General features: G+C 34.0%; 2 protein-coding genes across 4 annotated transcripts; both read right to left on the bottom strand.

Annotated features, from left to right (window-relative positions):
* Positions 1-3,020: 3,020 nt before the first annotated feature.
* LOC114611116 (olfactory receptor 145-like) lies at positions 3,021-4,466 on the bottom strand. The gene is made up of 2 exons (XM_028755764.1): positions 4,453-4,466; positions 3,021-3,957 (listed from the first exon to the last, which is right to left on the bottom strand). The coding sequence occupies exons 1-2, from the start codon at positions 4,464-4,466 to the stop codon at positions 3,021-3,023; spliced, it is 951 nt and encodes a 316-aa protein (XP_028611597.1).
* Positions 4,467-11,228: 6,762 nt separating this feature from the next.
* On the bottom strand, positions 11,229-16,323 carry LOC114611096 (olfactory receptor 145-like). 3 transcript variants are annotated; one of them, XM_028755742.1, is made up of 2 exons: positions 16,309-16,323; positions 11,229-12,167 (listed from the first exon to the last, which is right to left on the bottom strand). In XM_028755742.1, the coding sequence occupies exons 1-2, from the start codon at positions 16,321-16,323 to the stop codon at positions 11,229-11,231; spliced, it is 954 nt and encodes a 317-aa protein (XP_028611575.1). The 3 variants fall into 3 exon arrangements, with proteins under 3 accessions (XP_028611575.1, XP_028611577.1, XP_028611576.1); XM_028755744.1 differs by lacking the exon at positions 16,309-16,323 and adding an exon at positions 13,160-13,204 and having other exon boundaries at positions 11,229-12,177; XM_028755743.1 differs by lacking the exon at positions 16,309-16,323 and adding an exon at positions 12,662-12,675 and having other exon boundaries at positions 11,229-12,165.
* Positions 16,324-19,086: the final 2,763 nt, after the last annotated feature.

Genomic DNA, 19,086 nt, shown 5'->3' with positions numbered 1-19,086 from the left:
ATTTGAAAAGAATAGCAATAATTTATCCATTCAAGTACCTTCAGCTCCATTAATGCTTATCTTTTTAATTTTCAAGAAAGGTATAGATTCTTTTAATGTCAAATATTGGTCCACATAATCATCAGAGGTATGATGTCTTCATTCACGAACACTGCCTACAGGGGTCAAATATAATAATAATCTATTCACCTACTCCCATGTATCTCATGGGAAATGAAGTGGAATAGCAAAATGGAGATTTTTCCTAAAGCTAAAACTGTGTCTACCAAGGGATCCAGCTATCTCACTTCTGGGCAAGCAGCCAAAGGACATGATTTTTAAATTGTAAAACATAAAAGAAAGAACACATTGTTCTATAAAAAAAAATACATTTTCACTATCTTTAAAATGTTATTGTACATACATCAGAGGTATGTTCTGATGCAAATGGCTCCATGAAGTCAATGTCACTCTTTAAAAATGACTATTCTGTGTGAGTCTTATGACTTCCCTTTTATCACTAACTAAAAAAGAAATAATTATATACTCTTTGAAAATTTCTTCAATAAAACAGATGAGCAAGTGTAAATAAAATTACATTAAAACCTCAGAAAATCTTTTGATAAAATCTTATTACCTCCTAGCCAGTTGTATGTCCATAATTACTTGTTAATAACTTGTATGAAAAATGTATAACTCACTATTAGAAATTGCTGACCCCTTGCAATCAATTAATGTTCCTTTCAAAAATTGTTTTCCTATTCCTTCATCTTCCTTTTAGGGGGTGATAGAGCGTTTATGACTAGTAGTGTGTAGAGTTGATGTTCACAGGGAAGATGTTTGGCAATGAACTCTACCTTCTGATGACCTTGAGCACACGTCAAAATCATACTTATTCACGGACAGGGCAGCTGAAATGCCTCTCAAAGTTTGTATATCAGCATGTCTTCAGTGGGATTCCTAAGTTTCTGTTGCTGCTGCTTCCATGAGTACCACCTTGAGGGAAGTCTTCTCCCGGTACCTTGAGAAGCCCAGTGGACCATGGGAGAAGGTCTGTGTCATGAGTATTAGCACTAACTCTAAGTCCTGAAGTGGATTGCATTCTGCAGTTGATTCGAAAATACATTTGCAGAGTATATTGCATATTGCTGCTAATCTCAGAGGATACACACTTCATCTTAAGCTAGTTTTCCTATAAACTCCAACATCACCCTCTATGGTGGGTGATATAAAAGAAGGACAGTAACAAATGTTTACTGTAGTGGAAGGAATCTGACGTCTTTCATATGTTGCTTATAACCATAAAGGATGGAATAGAAATGTAATGAAACAGAAAGACTTAAGAGTTTAAAATAACAGTTTAAAGAATTAGACACAGTCACTGTGTTAGAAATTCTACCTCTAGGAGGTAGTGAGTGGATTTAAAAATGTATGTCTACACAATAAACTTGGTTCTAATAAATACGTATATTTCTAGAGAATTATTCATAAAAACTACCTAATGGTTTTATACTCATATATAATTACTTTCATATACATTACTTCATCATTTTCCATTCCCCCAACACTTCACAGATCCCCCCATCTTTTTACCCATTCAATTTTAATTCTTTCTCAGAGACAAAAAAGAACAAAGATTCAATATAATAAAGAATACTAAACCAAAACAAATAAAATGAAACACTCTTCAAAAAACTCTTACAAACCAAACAAACAAACAAAATTAAATTTAAAAATGTGGTTCATTTTGTGTAAACTTAACAGGTATACATTAATTAATTAATTAATGGATAAACATAATGTTTTATATCCTTTTTTCAAAATATATATAGCTGTAAAAAGTAAGAAAGCACAGACTTATTCTAAAGTTTGGATGAATATCACAAACAAATACAATAAGACAAAGAGAGGGAAGTATAGCATTCTGGTTTATTTTATGAATTATCTAGAAGAAAAAAATAGAAATAAAAAATTAAAGGTATACTTTAGAAAGGAATCAGTGACCACATAGAAGATTCAAATATGCAGATGAGTGGAATCTAGAAATCATTTAGGACCCAGACAATTCAGGAACAAATCTCAAAGATGATACTGAAAACCATGGAGAAAAAACTCATAAGGAAATCAAGACACTGAAAAGAACCAAAAAGAAGCTACGAATCAGTCATTCAAGTAGAAACCACAGCATAAAGTACTGTCAACAGAGCAGTAAAAGATTCTGAAAGCATTGATAAGAAAGATCAGGGTAAATTTCAGCCAATCTTTTCTCAGATGCACTGGCAAAACATGTATCCTCCTGCTCAAAATGAGAGGTATCCACTTGTTTCTCTCCAAAAAGGAGTAGGATGAAGAAAAGAATCAAAGTTCTTGGTAAAATGCTGTTTAAATTTACATTATGTTTCCTGAACCCAAAGCCAAATTCCAAAAGAGAATTGTTATGTCAATGTTTTCTTAGCGAAATGAAACTTTAAAAATGCAGTAGATTGAGCCCATATCAAAAAGTTCTAGACTTGAGATAAAGACTAATAGATTACTCTATTACTCTAATTATTTAATGGGCATTATTTAACTATGGGTTGCTAATCTTATTAAACTCTATAATCTTGCCCATAGTATATGAATATATGACAGTATACATTTACAATATTCATATGACTAATATGACTAAAGAAGGTTTGAGCTTGTACTTTTAATCAGTGAAGAAAAAAATGAATCATAAAACAGTCATTTCAAAGAGATATGATTAAACAGCACTGTCCAGTATGATATACTAACAATTTTTATTTTATTTAATCACTATCAGAACATTTTTAGAACAAATTCTATAACCAGCTTAAACAGCCTTTAATCAATAAAAACTAGATTAAAAATATTTAAATACTGAAAGTACACATGACAACAGTGTGGAAACAAAATTTTACCAAAAATATGGAGAGAAAAACATACATTACCTCACTGTGATGAAAAAACTAAGAGAGTGAAGCAAGCACTACACTGAGAAAATCTTGGATCTGTCAAAATAGTCATAAATAAGTTTATCACTAAAACTTTCTCCTACTCAATGTTTTTCTCAGGGCAAGTTTAACATCTTTATTCCTCAAGCTGTAGATTAAAGGGTTCATCATGGGGACCACAATGGTATAGAAGACAGAAGACACTTTGCCCTCATTCAAAGATCCAACTGAGGAAGGTTTTAGGTACATAAAGGCACATGACCCATAAAACAAGGAAACAGCAATTATATGAGAGCTGCAGGTGTTGAAGGCTTTAGATCTGCCTGCAGTAGATTTTATTTGGAGGATATTAGAAAGTATGAAGCCATAAGAAATAAAGATGACAATACTCGGTACAGTGATATCTTTCCCCCCTACAATGAAAATCTCTACCTCGTTTACATAGGTGCTTGTGCAGGACAGCTTCATTAAAGGCAGAAGATCACAGAAGTAGTGGTTGATGGTGTTCCCATCACAGAAGGTCAGTCTCAGGATGCATCCAGTATGGATCATGGCATCAGAAAACCCCATCAAATATGAACCAAGCATAAGATAGGAACAGACTTTAGGGGACATGGCAACATTATACATGAGTGGATTGCAGATAGCCACATAGCGATCATAGGCCATTGCTGTCAGGACATAACATTCAGAGATGACAAAAAAACAGAAGAAGTAGAGTTGAGTCATACATCCTGCAAAACCAATGATATTCTTCTTTAGTACAAAGTTCATCAGCATTTTGGGCGTAACAACCGAAGAGTAACAGAGGTCTGTGAAAGACAAGTTAAAGAGGAAAAAGTACATAGGGGTGTGAAGGTGAGAATTCAGCACAGTTAGAAGGATCAAGGTCAAATTCCCAAAGGCAGTTATCATATACATTACTAGGAAAACTAAGAACAGGGGTATCTGGAGGTCAGGGTTATCTGTTAAACCCAAGAGAATGAACTCTGTTACCAAAGAGCTATTTGTTAGGACCATTCTTCTCTAATAGAATCTGTGGAGATAAAAAGGAAACAGTGAAAGTAAAGTGACTCAGAGAATGTACAACTGTTTGTTCTTCCATACATATGACACATATGCTGGCAATGCCTGAAAAACACTCACCTGCTTGCTGGAGTGTATGGGAGTCTAAGTCAAGAAGTGTCAGTCAAGAGTAAAATGATTCAATTGCAAACTATGATTCAGTTCTGGAGACCCAGTGTTCAGCATGTTAGTAATACTAATACAATGCTTTGCTATGTACATGTGTCTGAACAGATTGCATCGTGCAGTTGTCTACTCAGTTTATATAAGTTATGTTCATCCCAATCACATAGAAGAAAGTCTGTGAGCGGAAAGAATATGTGAATTAGGTTAACTTTAGGCAACTCACAATGATTAAATTGTTCAAAACAAATTGTAAATCATATATGATTATTTCAGATTTCACAGATGTCTCAAGATAGGTCTTACATAAAAGTTACAAATTAACATATACTTTAAAACATACATACATATAATATATAGACTGATCAGATTGTGTATATGTTTGTATGTATGTATGTATGCATGTTATGTATGTTAGTGTAAAGGAGGCCATACCCATGAAGGAAAGTATACAGATTATATAAGATTGTTTGAAAGTAGTTCTACAAAGGAGAAATAATATAATTAGGTTAATCTCAAAAGAATGGTAGAAATTTTTTATAGACTTATCATAGGAGAGAAAAAATAGTGATTTTTTAAAATCTCCTTTCTATTCCAAAGGATCATATCAATCTACAAGTCTATGTTTCTTAGATTTCAAGAATCTGAAGTACAAAACTAATTTCTCACATTTCTTGGAGATCTTTTCGAAATGCTGACCATAAAGTATAATATGAATCCTTAATCCTCTAATGAGCTAAATCAAAAATAAACACCTTTTATTATTTTCACTTTTGGACTGGTAGAAACACCAGGAACATTTCTGTTGTTACTTCTATATTGACTTACCTGTGTATCCACAGTATAATTTTCCTCAGTCTCTTCCTAGAGAACAGATTTCAGTTAAAAAAGGAAATGGGTTGTTTCTTTTCATTCTGGACCATAATATATCCTTACATACTTAGGGGCCAAGGTTTAACATTCTCTTTAGAGATTGGCATGTCATTTGTCCTTATGACAATATTGAACTCCCATATCCCAATGACCTCATCTCTTGAGGGAAATCTTTTGTTGTGGTTCCTTTTTGGTTTTGTTTGTGAACATTTAACAGCAAAGGTACTCCATAAAGACTACACCCCTAGTATTCCACAGATTTCCACTTAAACTTTCTCTATACTTTATTCTAATTTTATATTTAATGTATCATGTCTCCTGAGATATACATAAATAACTTTTTAATAGTTATGAGTCTTACTGTATTTATTTTCAATGAACTGGATCCAATTCAAGAAGGCATACCTGCTCCTGAGTAAGTACTCTGTCATTTTTTCAACTTTCCAGTACTAAAAAATCACTTTGCTCTGTTTTGCCCTATATTAGTTTTCTGTGGGAAAAATTGTGAAGTCAATGTATAAGAGAAGAAACTATATTGAGGACTATATAAAGTTTCAGAGCATAGGTTAGTCCATAAACAATATGACAAGGAGCACTCCACATGTAGACATTGGGCTGGAACAGTAGCTGAGAGATCATATTTGATCAACTGCATACATTGCTTACAACACTGGCACTGGATGTTTTTTCGAAAACTCATAGCCCAACTCCAGTAAAACACTTCCTTCAATAAGAGAATAAAGACCACAGCCCTAATCTTCTCAAATAGTTCCTCTAAAAGGGAACAAACTTCCAAGAATTTGAACCTATGGGAATCATTCTCATTCATACTAGTATAAACCCTAATTAAATACTTTTGGTAAAATTGAAATTTTCTTAGCAAGTATACTGCTCAGACGTTAAATGTAACAGTATATAATTGAGGCCAATGATTTTACACTCATTACAATAAAAATGGAGGCTATGTACTTACACAGGTTACTTAACATTTCTGCTTCCCAGGCTCATTTGTATAAAATAGGAATTGTTAAAAAGATATTATAAAAATTGTCTGATCATTTTGTTACTAAATGAAAAAGAAAATAAATTGTTTCTTTCTTTCTTTTTTGTTTTAAGAATGTCATTGTACTTGAGGATATGGTAAAATATCAGCAATGAACACCAAGTGCTCTTAAGTTAGGAAGAAATAATATCCAGATTGATAAACCATTAGTAGAAAATATCATAAGTTTAATATCTGTGTAAATTAATAGCAAAAATGGATTATTTCTATCATATATATTACTGATTCTAGGAGATTTTGTATGACACAAGGGGTACAAGTATCCAGCATCTGAGATGGGAATTGCTTTAAATTTATGAACTTAATTTATAGATATATTTGAAACCTTTCTCAGGTTGTGTAAGAAAACTCACTCATATACTGTCTACCTACTTGCTTCGATTTATATTTGTTCCTAAAACATGTATGAATAAAAATTGGGATTTTAAATGATCTGATTTTGATAAAGGGCTGCTTACGTAGTATCAGTGTCCTAGCAATAGCTCAGTCTTCTCACTTCAACTTACTTAAACCATGTCTACTCCTCTGTGGTCATACATAACTCTAATCTCAAAAGTAGGAACATTGAGGTCAAAAGATTGCAAGTTGAAGGTTTTTTCATAATACAATGGATTTCAGAAAACACCTAGAATATACAGCTAGATTCTCTTTCTAAAATTCTATAAACAGAAACATGAAATAATTAAATAAAACTTGACTCTAAATGAGCATTAAGTCAGTGAATGGGCATGTTTACTTTTACTTATAAACAGTAAGAAAGCAAATATTTAACATATTGTGAAATGTAAAGATCCCATTGCTAGAGTCTAAAATACTTAGATAATAGATGAATGATTGTGGATGTTTTCCTATGAATTTGACTGTTTATTTACATGGGCTAAGGATATAGCTCTGTGGTGGAACAGCAAAATGGAGGTTTTTCTAAAGCTAAAACTATGTCTACCAAGGGATCCAACTATCTCATTTCTGGGCAAGCAGCCAAAGGACAGATGATTTTTAGATTGTAAAATATAAAAGAAAACACATTTTTCAAAAAATGAGATTTTTTCACTCTTTTTCAAATGCTGTTGCACATGCATCAGGGATATGTTATGATCAAATGACTCCATGAGGTCATCTTCACTCTTTAATATAACTAATTTTTGAGAGTCCTGTGACTTCCCTTTTATCATTAACTAAAATAGGAATAATGATATACTCTTTGAAAATATCCTAAACAAAACAGATGAGCAAATATAAATAAAATTACATTAAAACTTCAGAAATTCATTTTATAAAATCTTATTACCTCCTAGACAGTTTGATGTATCCATAATTAATTGTCAATAACTTGTATTAAAAATGTATGTCTCATTATTTGAAGTTGCTGTTCCCTTCCAATCAGTTAATGTTTCTTTCAAAATTGCTTTCCTGTTACCTCATCATCCTCTTTTGAGGGTGATAGAGCCTTTATGTCTAGTGGTGAATAGAGTTGATATTCACAGTGAAGTTGTTTGACAATGAACTCTACCTTCTGATGACCTTGTGTACACATCAAAATCATACTTATTCATGGACTGACAGCTGAGATGCCTCTCAAATTCCATGGCCTCAGGTCAGCATTTCCATTTTGGTCAAGCTTCAAGAATGGCATATATAGCTTGATCATGCTAGCCTGTTTTGTCCTGGAATACATTGATTTCGGTCCATCCTGTTAAAGCTTGTCTTTAACAACATCAACATGTTGGCAGCCAAAGTACATGGCTTAAACCTGAAAATGGACCCCTCAGACAGAGTTATTCATTTAACAGGCTGGCAAGCCAAGGATTGGTAAGATTCTGCACAGTGCCGTACCAACCTAAGACAGAAGTGCATTGCTTTTCATAATGCATATTTTTATGATGAGTAAGGAAGGCATTCATGTCAGAACAACCTAACACAGGTTCAGTCTTGTTAATGAAATAAAAAAGCAGGAGATGTGGAGAAATTTTGGGGCTGCTTGGCAGGAATCTGACATTGGCCAATGACAAGGAAATGGGTTTCAGGCAGGAATCTGATATTTGACTAGAAAAAAAGAAGTAATCTCAGGCAGTAATCTAAATCTTAGGCTAGACCAAAGAAGTAATTTTAGGCAGGAATCTAAATCTTAGTCTAGAACAAAGAAGTAGACTAGTAGTCAGTCATGAAAATTACTTTGGGCTAGGACAGGGAAGTTAGTTCAGATATTTTGGTCATCTGGATAAGCCCTTAGAAATAGTCATCACAGGATTCTATTTATTGCCTTGCTTGTTCTTTGACTATTTGTGTTTATTGTCTTGCTTGTTACTTGACAATTTGCATCAATTGTACTGCTAGTTCCTCAACCTAGAACTGACATGAATACTTGCATGTAATTAAAATGGTATAGAAAGCAGATTGGGAAAAAAATTAAAAAAACAATAGATAATTTAAGGAAAAACTTTAGAGAAAGCTTAATGTTCACTAAAACAATAAGAAGTACATTGTGCTCAAGTCAATGCAGTAGAGGTTCAGTAAAAATAATGAATCAACCTAATTTGCAATTAGCATTAATTTTAATACTTCATTATTAATGGAAACATTTAAGATGAGAAGAACATGTCAAATAACGTGCACTGCTATGTACTTATATGCATCAAGAATTGTAAACATGTATATAAAATTGTGATGCTATTTTTCAGACATAGATATTTGCTTCAAATGCATCAGGAATATATAAAGACATCAAGTATCAGGTTAAAGAGAATGACTCATTCTGAAAAGAATAAACACAGATATAATGTCTTAAATTAGGTAGTGGTGGTAATCGTATTTCTGATGCTGGGTAGTAGATATCTGCGAATGTATGTTATTTTTCTTATGTTATATTCTTAATAAAATTACTAATTATTTACATGACTACAAACTAGTCAGGTAATTATGGAATAACTTTAGAAGTCATCTTTGTACTATGGATTATCTGAGTAAAAGAAGAAACTGTAGAGAATGAACATATTACTAGTAAGATAATTTTAAGTAAATTAGATGTCTTTTTTTAGGAAATTTCATAAAATATATCCACATATGTAGAAATGGAGAAATTTTGTAAGATTATGAGAGTAAAAAGTATTAATGTGTATAAAAATATGTTGTTATAATACACATTTTATTATATTTGATAAGAGAAAGAAAGCTGAGAAAACAAACTCCTCCAAATTTCCATGGATTAACTAAAAAAAAAAAGAAGAAAATATATTTGTAGAGTATATTAGGTATTGATTGTTGCTAATCTCAGAGGATACACACTGTATCTTAACCTTGTTTTTCTATAAACACCAATGTCAGCCCCTATGGCGGGTGATATAAAAGAAGGACAGTAACAAATGTTTATGGCAGTGGAAAGGTCCTGACATCTCTCATATGTTGCTTATAACCATAAAGGATGAAACAGAGATGTAACGAAACAGAAACGCTAAAGAGTTTAAAATAATAGTTTAAAAAATTAAAAACAGTAACTGTGTTATAAGTTCTACCCCTAAGCAGTAGTGAGTGGACTTGCAGACATATGTATATAAAATCAACTTGGTTCTAATAAATATGTATACTTTAGAGAATTATTCATAAGTAAGTACCTACTGATTTAATGCTTTTAATAAGATACTTTTTCAAACACGTTATTTGCAACATTTTCTACTCCCCTTAGTCTTCCCAACTCCTCCCGTGTCTTTATCCATTCCACTTTAGTTCTTTCTCAAGCAGAGACGAAAACAAACAAATAAAAAATTCAATAAAATAAAGAATACCTAACCAAAACCAAATAAAATAAAACATCCTCCAAAAATCTCTCACAAAACAAACAAACAAAAATAAAATAAGAAAATGTGGTTCATTTTGAGTAAACTTAACAGGTATATACTAACTACTTAATGGATAGACATAATATTCTATATCACTTTTTCTAAATATATTTAGCTGTAAAAAGTAAAAAAGCACAGACTCATTCTAAAGTTTGGATGAATCTCACAAACACAAGAAGACAATAAAAAAGGACAGTATAGCATTGCGGTTTATTTTATCAATTATCTACAGCATAAAACTACATTGAAATAAAAAATTCAAAGGCATACTTTACAAAGGAATCAGTGACCACATAGAGGATTCAAGTATGCAGATGAATGAAACCTAGAAATCAATTTAGGACCCAGACAACTCAGGAACACATCCCAAATATGATACTGAAAAGAATGGAGGAAAACCTCAACAAGGAAATCAAGACACTGAAAAGAACCAAAAAGAAGCTGTGAATCAGTCATTCAAATAGGAACCACAGCATGTAGCATTGTCAACAGAGCAATAAAAGATTCTGAAAGCATTGGTAAGAAATACAATGGTCAAATTTCAGCCAATCTTTTCCTAGCCGCACTGGCAAAATTTGTATCTTCCTGCTCAAAATGAGAGGTATCAACTTGTTTCTATACAAAAAGGAGTATGATAAAAAAAAGAATCAAAGTAATGCTGTTTAAATTAACATTGTGTTTCCTCAATCCACAGCCAAATTACAAAAGGAAATTGCTATCACGATATTCTGTTAGTGAAATTAGGTTTTTTAAAATGCAGTAGATGGAGTCCATGTTTAAGAGTGCTAGACTTAAAATCAAGTCAAATAGATTATTTTGGACTTATTATTTAATGAGCATTTTTAAACAAAGTGCTTCTAATCTCATTAAACTCTATAATCTTTTTCATTATATATATATATATATAAAATTTGGTATACATATATTTGTGGTATAACTTTAAAATATTAACATGACTAACGTGACTAAAGAAGAAGAATGTTTAGGGTTGTACTTTTCATCAGTAAAGAACAAGTGAATCAGAAAACAGTACTTTCAAAGAGAATAATTTAGCAGCATTACCCAACATGACATAGACTAATCATTTTTATTTTATTCAATCACTGGCAAACCATTTTTTACAGAGCAAATTTTATAACCATTTTTAAAGCCCTTTAATTAATAATAACAAATTTTTAACCATTTAAATACTGAAAGTACACATGACAACAGTGTGGAAAAAAAGAAAATTTCACCAAAAATATGGAGAGAAAAAATATAGATTACCTCAGATAGTGAAGCAGGAGCTACACTGAAAAAATCTTGGATCTGTCACAATTGTCATGAATACATTTATCATTAAAACTTTCTCCTGCTCAATGTTTTTCTCAGGGCAAGTTTAACATCTTTATTCCTCAAGCTGTAGATTAAAGGGTTCATCATGGGGACCACAATGGTATAGAAGACAGAAGACACTTTGCCCTCATTCAAAGATCCAACTGAGGAAGGTTTTAGGTACATAAAGGCACATGATCCATAAAACAAGGAAACAGCAATTATATGAGAACTGCAGGTGTTGAAGGCTTTAGATCTTCCTGCAGTAGATTTTATTTGGAGGATACTAGAGAGTATGAAGCCATAAGAAATAAAGATGACAATACTGGGTACAGTGATATCTTTCCCCCCTACAATGAAAATCTCTACCTCGTTTACATAGGTGCTTGTGCAGGAGAGCTTCATCAAAGGCAGAACATCACAGAAGTAATGGTTGATGGTGTTCCCATCACAGAAGGTCAGTCTCAGGATGCATCCAGTATGGATCATGGCATCAAAAAACCCCATCAAATATGAACCAAGCATAAGATAGGAACAGACTTTAGGGGACATGGCAACATTATACATGAGTGGATTGCAGATAGCCACATAGCGATCATAGGCCATTGCTGTCAGGACATAACATTCAGAGATGACAAAAAAACAGAAGAAGTAGAGTTGAGTCATACATCCTGCAAAACCAATGATATTCTTCTTTAGTACAAAGTTCATCAGCATTTTGGGTGTAACAACCGAAGAGTAACAGAGGTCTATGAAAGACAGGTTAAAGAGGAAAAAGTACATAGGGGTGTGAAGGTGAGAATTCAGCACAGTTAGAAGGATCAAGGTCAAATTCCCAAAGGCAGTTATCATATACATTACTAGGAAAACTAAGAACAGGGGTATCTGGAGGTCAGGGTTATCTGTTAAACCCAAGAGAATGAACTCTGTTACTAAAGAGCTATTTGTCAGGACCATTCTTCTCTAATAGAATCTGTGGAGATAAAAAGGAAACAGTGAAAGTAAAGTGACTCAGAGAATGTACAACTGTTTGTTCTCCCATACATATGACACATATGCTGGCAATGCCTGAAAAACACTCACCTGCTTGCTGGAGTGTATGGGAGTCTAAGTCAAGAAGTGTCAATCAAGAGTAAAATGATTCAGTGATAAAACTATGATTCAGTTCTGGAGACCCGGTGTTCAGCATGTTAGTAATACTAAACAATGCTTTGCTATCTACTTGTGTCTGAACAGATTGCATCTTGCAGTTATCTACTCATTTTATATAAGTTGTGTTCACCCCAATCACATAGAAGGAAGTCTGTTAGGGGAAAGTATACGTGAATTAGGTTCACTCTGGGCCACTCACAATGATTAAATTGTTCAAAACAAGTTGTAAATCTTGTATGATTTATTTGAGATTTCACAGATGTCTCAAGATAGGTCTTACATAAAAGTTACAAATTAACATATACTTCAAAACATACATACAAATAACATATAGACTGATCAGATTGTGCATATCTATCTGTGTTTGTATGTATGTATGTTATGCATGTTAGTGAAAAGGAGGCCATACCCATGAAGGAAAGCATACGGGTTATATAAGATTGTTTGAAAGTAGTTCTACGAAGGAGAAATAATATAATTAGGTTAATCTCAAAAGAATGGTAGAAATTTTTTATAAACTTATCATAGGAGAGAAAAAATATTGATTTTTTAAACTCTCTTTTCTATGCCAATGGATCATATAAATCTACAAGTCTATGTTTCTTAGCTTTCAAGAATCTGAAATACAAAACTAATTTCTCACATTTCTTGGAGATCTTTTTGAAATGCTGATCACAAAATATTGTATGAATCCTTAATCCTCTGAAGAGTTATATCAGAGGTAAACAGCTTTTATTATGTTCACTCTTGGACTGGAGGAGACACCAGAAAAGTGTATGTAGTTACTTCTATCCTGCACTTACCTGTGAATCCACAGTTAAATCTTTACCAGTGTCTTCCTAGAGCACTGATTCTAGTTATAAAAAGGAAATGAGGTGCTTTCTTTTATATGCTCGACCATGATATATCTTTATGAACGTAGGGACTAAGTTATGACCTTCTCTTTAGGGATCTGTGTATCATTTGTCCTTATGCCAGTATTGAACTCCCTTATCCCAGTGAACTAATCTCTTAAGGGAAATCTTTTATTGTAGTTCTTTTTGGTTTTGTTTATGAATCTTTAACAGTAATATTTCACAGATAAATTCAAACGTCTTTTATAATTAATGTATTATGCCAAATTTATATCACCTCTCCTGAGATATCCACAAATAACTTTTTAAAAGTTTTGCTTCTTACTGCATCTATTTTCAATGAACTGTATCAAACCAAATAAATCACAACTACTTCTCAGTAAGTACTATGTTGTTGATCAGCACTCCAGCCCTATAACATTACTTTGCTCTGTCAAACCCTATATTAGTTTTGTGTGGAAAAAAAAACCTAGATGAAGGTAATGTTGAAGGGAAGGAACTTTATTTGGGGCTTTATAGATTTTCAGGGCATTAGTTAATCCATAAACAATACAAGAAGGAGCATTTCACAGGAACACATAGGGCTGGAATACTTGCTAAGAGATCACATCTGATCATCTGCTTAAGTTGTATAGATAACTGAAACTGGATTGGATTTTGAAAACTCAAAGCCAACTCTTAGTTAAACACTTCTTTCAGTAAGGGCAAAGGTAATCTATCAAGACCATAGCTGTAGGAGGAGCTAAAAATGGGAGGAGTAAGGAGAGGAAGAGGAGGAGTTGGGAGAGGAAGAGAAAAAAGGAAGAGGAGGAGCTAGAGAGGGCAGAGACGTAGGAGGATGGAGAACCACACAGGTATGGAGAGCACTCGTGGGGAACAACTTATGAACTTGTAGTTTGGTTAGCTAATTGGGATACAACTCTCTTTGTATGGGCATCTTGTTATTAATCATTATCAAACATAGATTAATTATTTGATTAATTAATTTGATTAATATATAAGAATTAGAGTCTCATTCTCTTACTGGGCCCTCATGGATGGCGGAATGGTCTGGGCAATGCCCTGCCTTTCGGAGACAGTGTGGAAGATTGGCAGAGCCATCTCTTACACTGGCATCCCGTGGGTTGCATGGCTGGTGTTTCTGGGGGGCTGGTTCTAGCTGCACGTGGCCTCAGGCCGAGAAACATGGCACCTGAGCTAGGCAGAGCTGCTGCAGCTTAGATAGTCGGCTTGAACCAGAGGACAGTTTTAAATAATTACTAACACACACACCCTGTAATACTTCTCAGACAGTTCCACCAAATAGGGACCAAGCATTCAAGCATATGTCCCATGGGATCATTATCATACAAACCAGTGGACACTAATTAAATAATTTTGATATATATTGAAAGTTTCTTAGCAAGTATACTGCTTATACCTTATATGTAACAATATATTAATGAGACCAATGGTTTTATACTCGTTATAGTAGAATCATAGCCATATACTTAGACAAGTTACTAAATATTTCTGCTTCACAGGCTTATCTGTAGAACATAGGAATTGTTAAAATATTACGAATTTTATCTGGTCATTTTTTTTAAATGAATAAGAAATTTTTTTTAAAGAATGTCATTGTACTTGAGGATACAGTGGAATGTCAGCCGTGAACACCAAGTGCTTTCGAATTTAGGAAGGAGTTCAGTCCAGATTAATACATCATTAGTAGAAATTATGATACGTTGAATATCTGTGTAAAATAATAGCAAAATGTAATATATATGTGTCATATGTATTACTGATTTCAGGAGATTTTGCATGACATTAGGGAGATTATAAATACCAAGCATCATTCATATCTTTTATTATAAGTGTACTTGGAAGATTGTTAAAATATCTCTTATTTTAAATTTTACTTAATCTTTTTTTTTAATAACCCACATGTTATTCCTCTCATGGTCTACCCTCTGACTGTTTCACATCCAGTACCTACTTTCCCCCCTGTCTCCATGAGGATGTTCCCACTCCCCCCACCACCACCTGACCAGATTTTCTCACTCCCTGGGGCCTCCAGTCTCTTTCTGGTTACGTGCATCTTCTCTGACTGAACCCAGACCCTAAATTCCTCTGCTTTATATTTGTTGGGGGCCTCATATCAGCTGGTGTATGCTGCCTGGTTGGTGGTCCAATGTCTGAGAGATCTCAGGAGTCCAGGTTAATTGAGACTGCTGGTCCTCCTACAGGTCACCCTCCTCTTCAACTTCTTCCAGCCTTTCCCTAATTCAAACAGAGGTACCAGTAGCTTCTGTCCATTGGTTGGGTCCAAATATCTGACTCTTTCAGCTGCTTTTGGGTCTTTCGTAGGGCAGTCATGATAGGACCCTTTTGTGAGCACTCCATAACACTCAGTAATAGTGTTAGGCCTTGGGATCTTCCCTTGAGTTGGATCCCACTTTGGGCCTGTCACTGGACCTACTTTCCTTAGGCTCTGCTCCATTTTTGTCCCTGTAGTTCTTCAACACAAGAACAATTGCAGGTCAGAGTTTTTGACTGTGGGATGGCAACCCCATTCCTCGCTTGATGCCCTGTTTTTCTGCTGGAGGTGGGCTCTATAAGTTCCCTCTCCATATTGTAGTGCATTTCAACTAAGGTCCCCCCTTTGAGTCCCAGTGGGTGCCGGCACCGCTTACCTCCTGAAGTTGCCTGTTTCCTTCTTTTCTGTTGGTCCTTAGGGCTTCAGTCCTTTTACCTTACCCAGTACCTGATCATGTTGTCCTTCATGTCCCCTTTCCCAACAAGAACCATCCTTTCCTCCCACTGAAGATTGTCCCTTCTTCCTCCCTCCTGTGATTACTTTCTTCTTCCTCTCAAGTGGGATTGAGGCATTCTCACTTGGACCCTTTGGCTTGTTAACCTTCTTGAGTTCTGTGGATTTGATCCAAGGTGTTCTGTATTTATTTATTTTTTTAATATATAAGTGAGTACATACTATGTCCTTTTGGGTCTGAGTTACCTCATTTAGGATGATATTTTCTAGTTCCATCCATTTGCCTGCAAAACTCAGGATGTCCTCCATCTTATTAGTTGAGTAATATTCCACTGTGTAAATGAACCACATTTTCAGTATTCATTCTTTTGTTATGGAACATCTGGATTGTTTCCAGCTTCTGTCTATCACAAACAAGGCTACTATGAACATAGTGGAACACGTGCCCCTATGGCATTGTGGGTCATCTTTTGGGTATATGCCCAAGAGTTGAATCTTCAGGTAGATCTATTTTCAATTTTTTGAGGAGTCTCCAGATTGATTTCCAGAGTTTTTTCCCAGTTTGCATTCCTACCAGCAATGGAAGAGTATTCCTCTTTCTCCACAGCCTTGCCTACATGTCCTGTCACCTGAGGTTTTGATCTTAGCCATTCTTATTGGTGTAAGGTGGAATCTCTGTGTTGTTTTGAGTTGCATTTCCCTGATCACTAAGGACATCAAACATTTCTGTAGGTGCTTCTCACCCATTCAAGATTCCTCTGCTGCTTATTCTCTGTTTAGTTTTAGCTCCCATTTTTTTGATTGGGTTGTTTGTCTTTTTGGAGGTTAACTTCTTGAGTTCTTTATATACTTTAGATATTAGCCATTTATCAAATGTGGGATTAGTGAAGATTTTTTCCCAGTCTATAGGTTGCCGATTTGACCTATTGACAGTGTCCTTTGCCTTACAGAAAATTTTCAGTCTCATGAGGTCCCATTTATCAATTCTTGATCTTAGGGAGTGAGTCATTGGAGTCATTCTGTTTAGGAAATTTCCCCCTGTGCCAATGAGTTCAAGGCTTTCTCCTACTTTCTCTTCTATTAGATTCAGTGTCTCTGGTTCTGTAGCTACTGATATCATTATATGAGTTTGACCTCATATTTTTATATGCTGTATTCTAATTTTAACTGTGTATATAGAACTGAAGTGAGGATTGCTCTGAAATTGGTGAGGTTACTTTGCAGATGTATTTGAAACCTTCCCATGGGTTGTGTAAGAAAACTACCTCATGCACTATTCACATACTCACCTTGATCTGTATTTGTTCCCAACTGTATGAATAAAACGTATGGGATTAAGTTATGTGGTCAGTGAAAAGGGGCTGCTTACAAAGGTAGCAATGCTCTAGCTATAGCTCAGTCTACTCATTTCAATTTATTCATACTGTGTCTACTCCTCTGTGGTCACCCATAACTCTAATCTCAGAAGAAGGCTGAGTTCAAAGGATTGCAAGATTCGATTTCTAAAACTATATAAACAGAAACATGAAATAATTAAATAAAACTTTAATCTAAATGTGCATTAAGACAGTGAATGGCCAGGTTTACTTTTACTTACAAGCAGTCAGAAAGGAAATATTTAACATTCTATAAAGTGTGAAGACTCACTTTTTTTCATTTTTCCTTTTTCTTTTTTCTTTCTTTTTGAGACAGGGTTTCTCTGTAGCCCAGGATAGCCCTGGCTGTCCTGGAACTGATTCTGTAGACCAATCTGGTCTCAAACTCAGAAATCCACCTGCCTCCCAAGTGCTAGGATTAAAGGCATATGTAGTTTTCTTAAAACTACAGTCACTTCACATATAAAAGTCAAATTTTTATTTGTAACCTCAATTCATTTTTTGAATTTCTCTTTTATTTCATGATATACATTTCAATGCTTTAATTACTAATAGTTTTGTATATTTGAATAATATATATTGTCATAAGAGTAAATTTTTTCTTAAAGTAATGTACAGTCTTGAAACCTTTAGACTTTCTGTACTCTTCATGGTTTTGGCCAAAATTTTATTTAATTATAAGTTATATGTGAGAATATTGCAAAAATATCTATGAATTCAAATTAAAGAGAAGTTATTTCTTTACAATTTTCTGAGAAACTGACAGATTAATTTCGAGAGCAGTTTTACAAGTCTGCACTCCACCAGGAGTGGGGGAGCATTCCTCCATACCATCGGTAGCAACAAGGAAACAATCAATGCTTTGAAAAGATGAATCACATTGTCAGACTTTCTCCCAAGTGAACCAAGGATAGACACAACTTAACAAAAATTGGAGATAAAAATAAAATATTCTTTCAGCTATCACCAGAAAGGAGAGAATCGGTAACTTTTGGGGAAATTACCTTACAAAGTATTAAAAACTTTTAAATTTCTTACAGAAAATGATGATATTGAAAAAGAGCATATAGACAAATCTCTGAAGCAATTAATAACAAATCATCGGTAATGACTGATGCAGTAATAAACATCTCCCATCAAAGAAGAACATAGGGCAATGTGGCCTCTTGGATAAATTTTACCAGACCTTTAAGTAACAACTAATACCAATGTTTCTAAAAACTATTTACTAAACAGATTCAAACCATACCCTATTTAATCCTATGAATATACCTGTAAACTGCATCAAAACCAGATAAAACACAATCTAAAATAAAAAAAAATGTGGACAATTAATGGATAAGCATTTTAAAGCCAGTTTTCAGTAGCATATTAAAAAATCATACATCATAATCAAGTTAATTCACATAAAGCCAGTTCTGTACACACAGTCAAAATTAGAATGTAGCACATAAAAATATAAGACCAAATTCATATAAAGATTTCAACAGGTACAGAAATATTTTAACAATCTCCCAAATATACTTACAATAAAATATATGAATGACAGAAAAAGATAGCACTCACAAATCAAAATAATAAAGGCTGTGCATGACATAGGCACACTAAATAAAATTGAAAGTATTTCCTCTAGAAAAGGAGGACACCAGATGCCCACCCCTACCTTTCATTTAATACAGTAATGACAATCTGTCCTGACATGTACTGCAAGAGAAAGAAATGAGTGAAATACATAGGAGAGTAACAGCTTA

This window comes from Grammomys surdaster, unplaced genomic scaffold, assembly GCF_004785775.1.
Source record: "Grammomys surdaster isolate TR1022 unplaced genomic scaffold, NIH_TR_1.0 126086, whole genome shotgun sequence".
Classification (NCBI taxonomy): domain Eukaryota; kingdom Metazoa; phylum Chordata; class Mammalia; order Rodentia; family Muridae; genus Grammomys; species Grammomys surdaster.
This window is presented reverse-complemented; position numbering and strand designations above follow the sequence as displayed.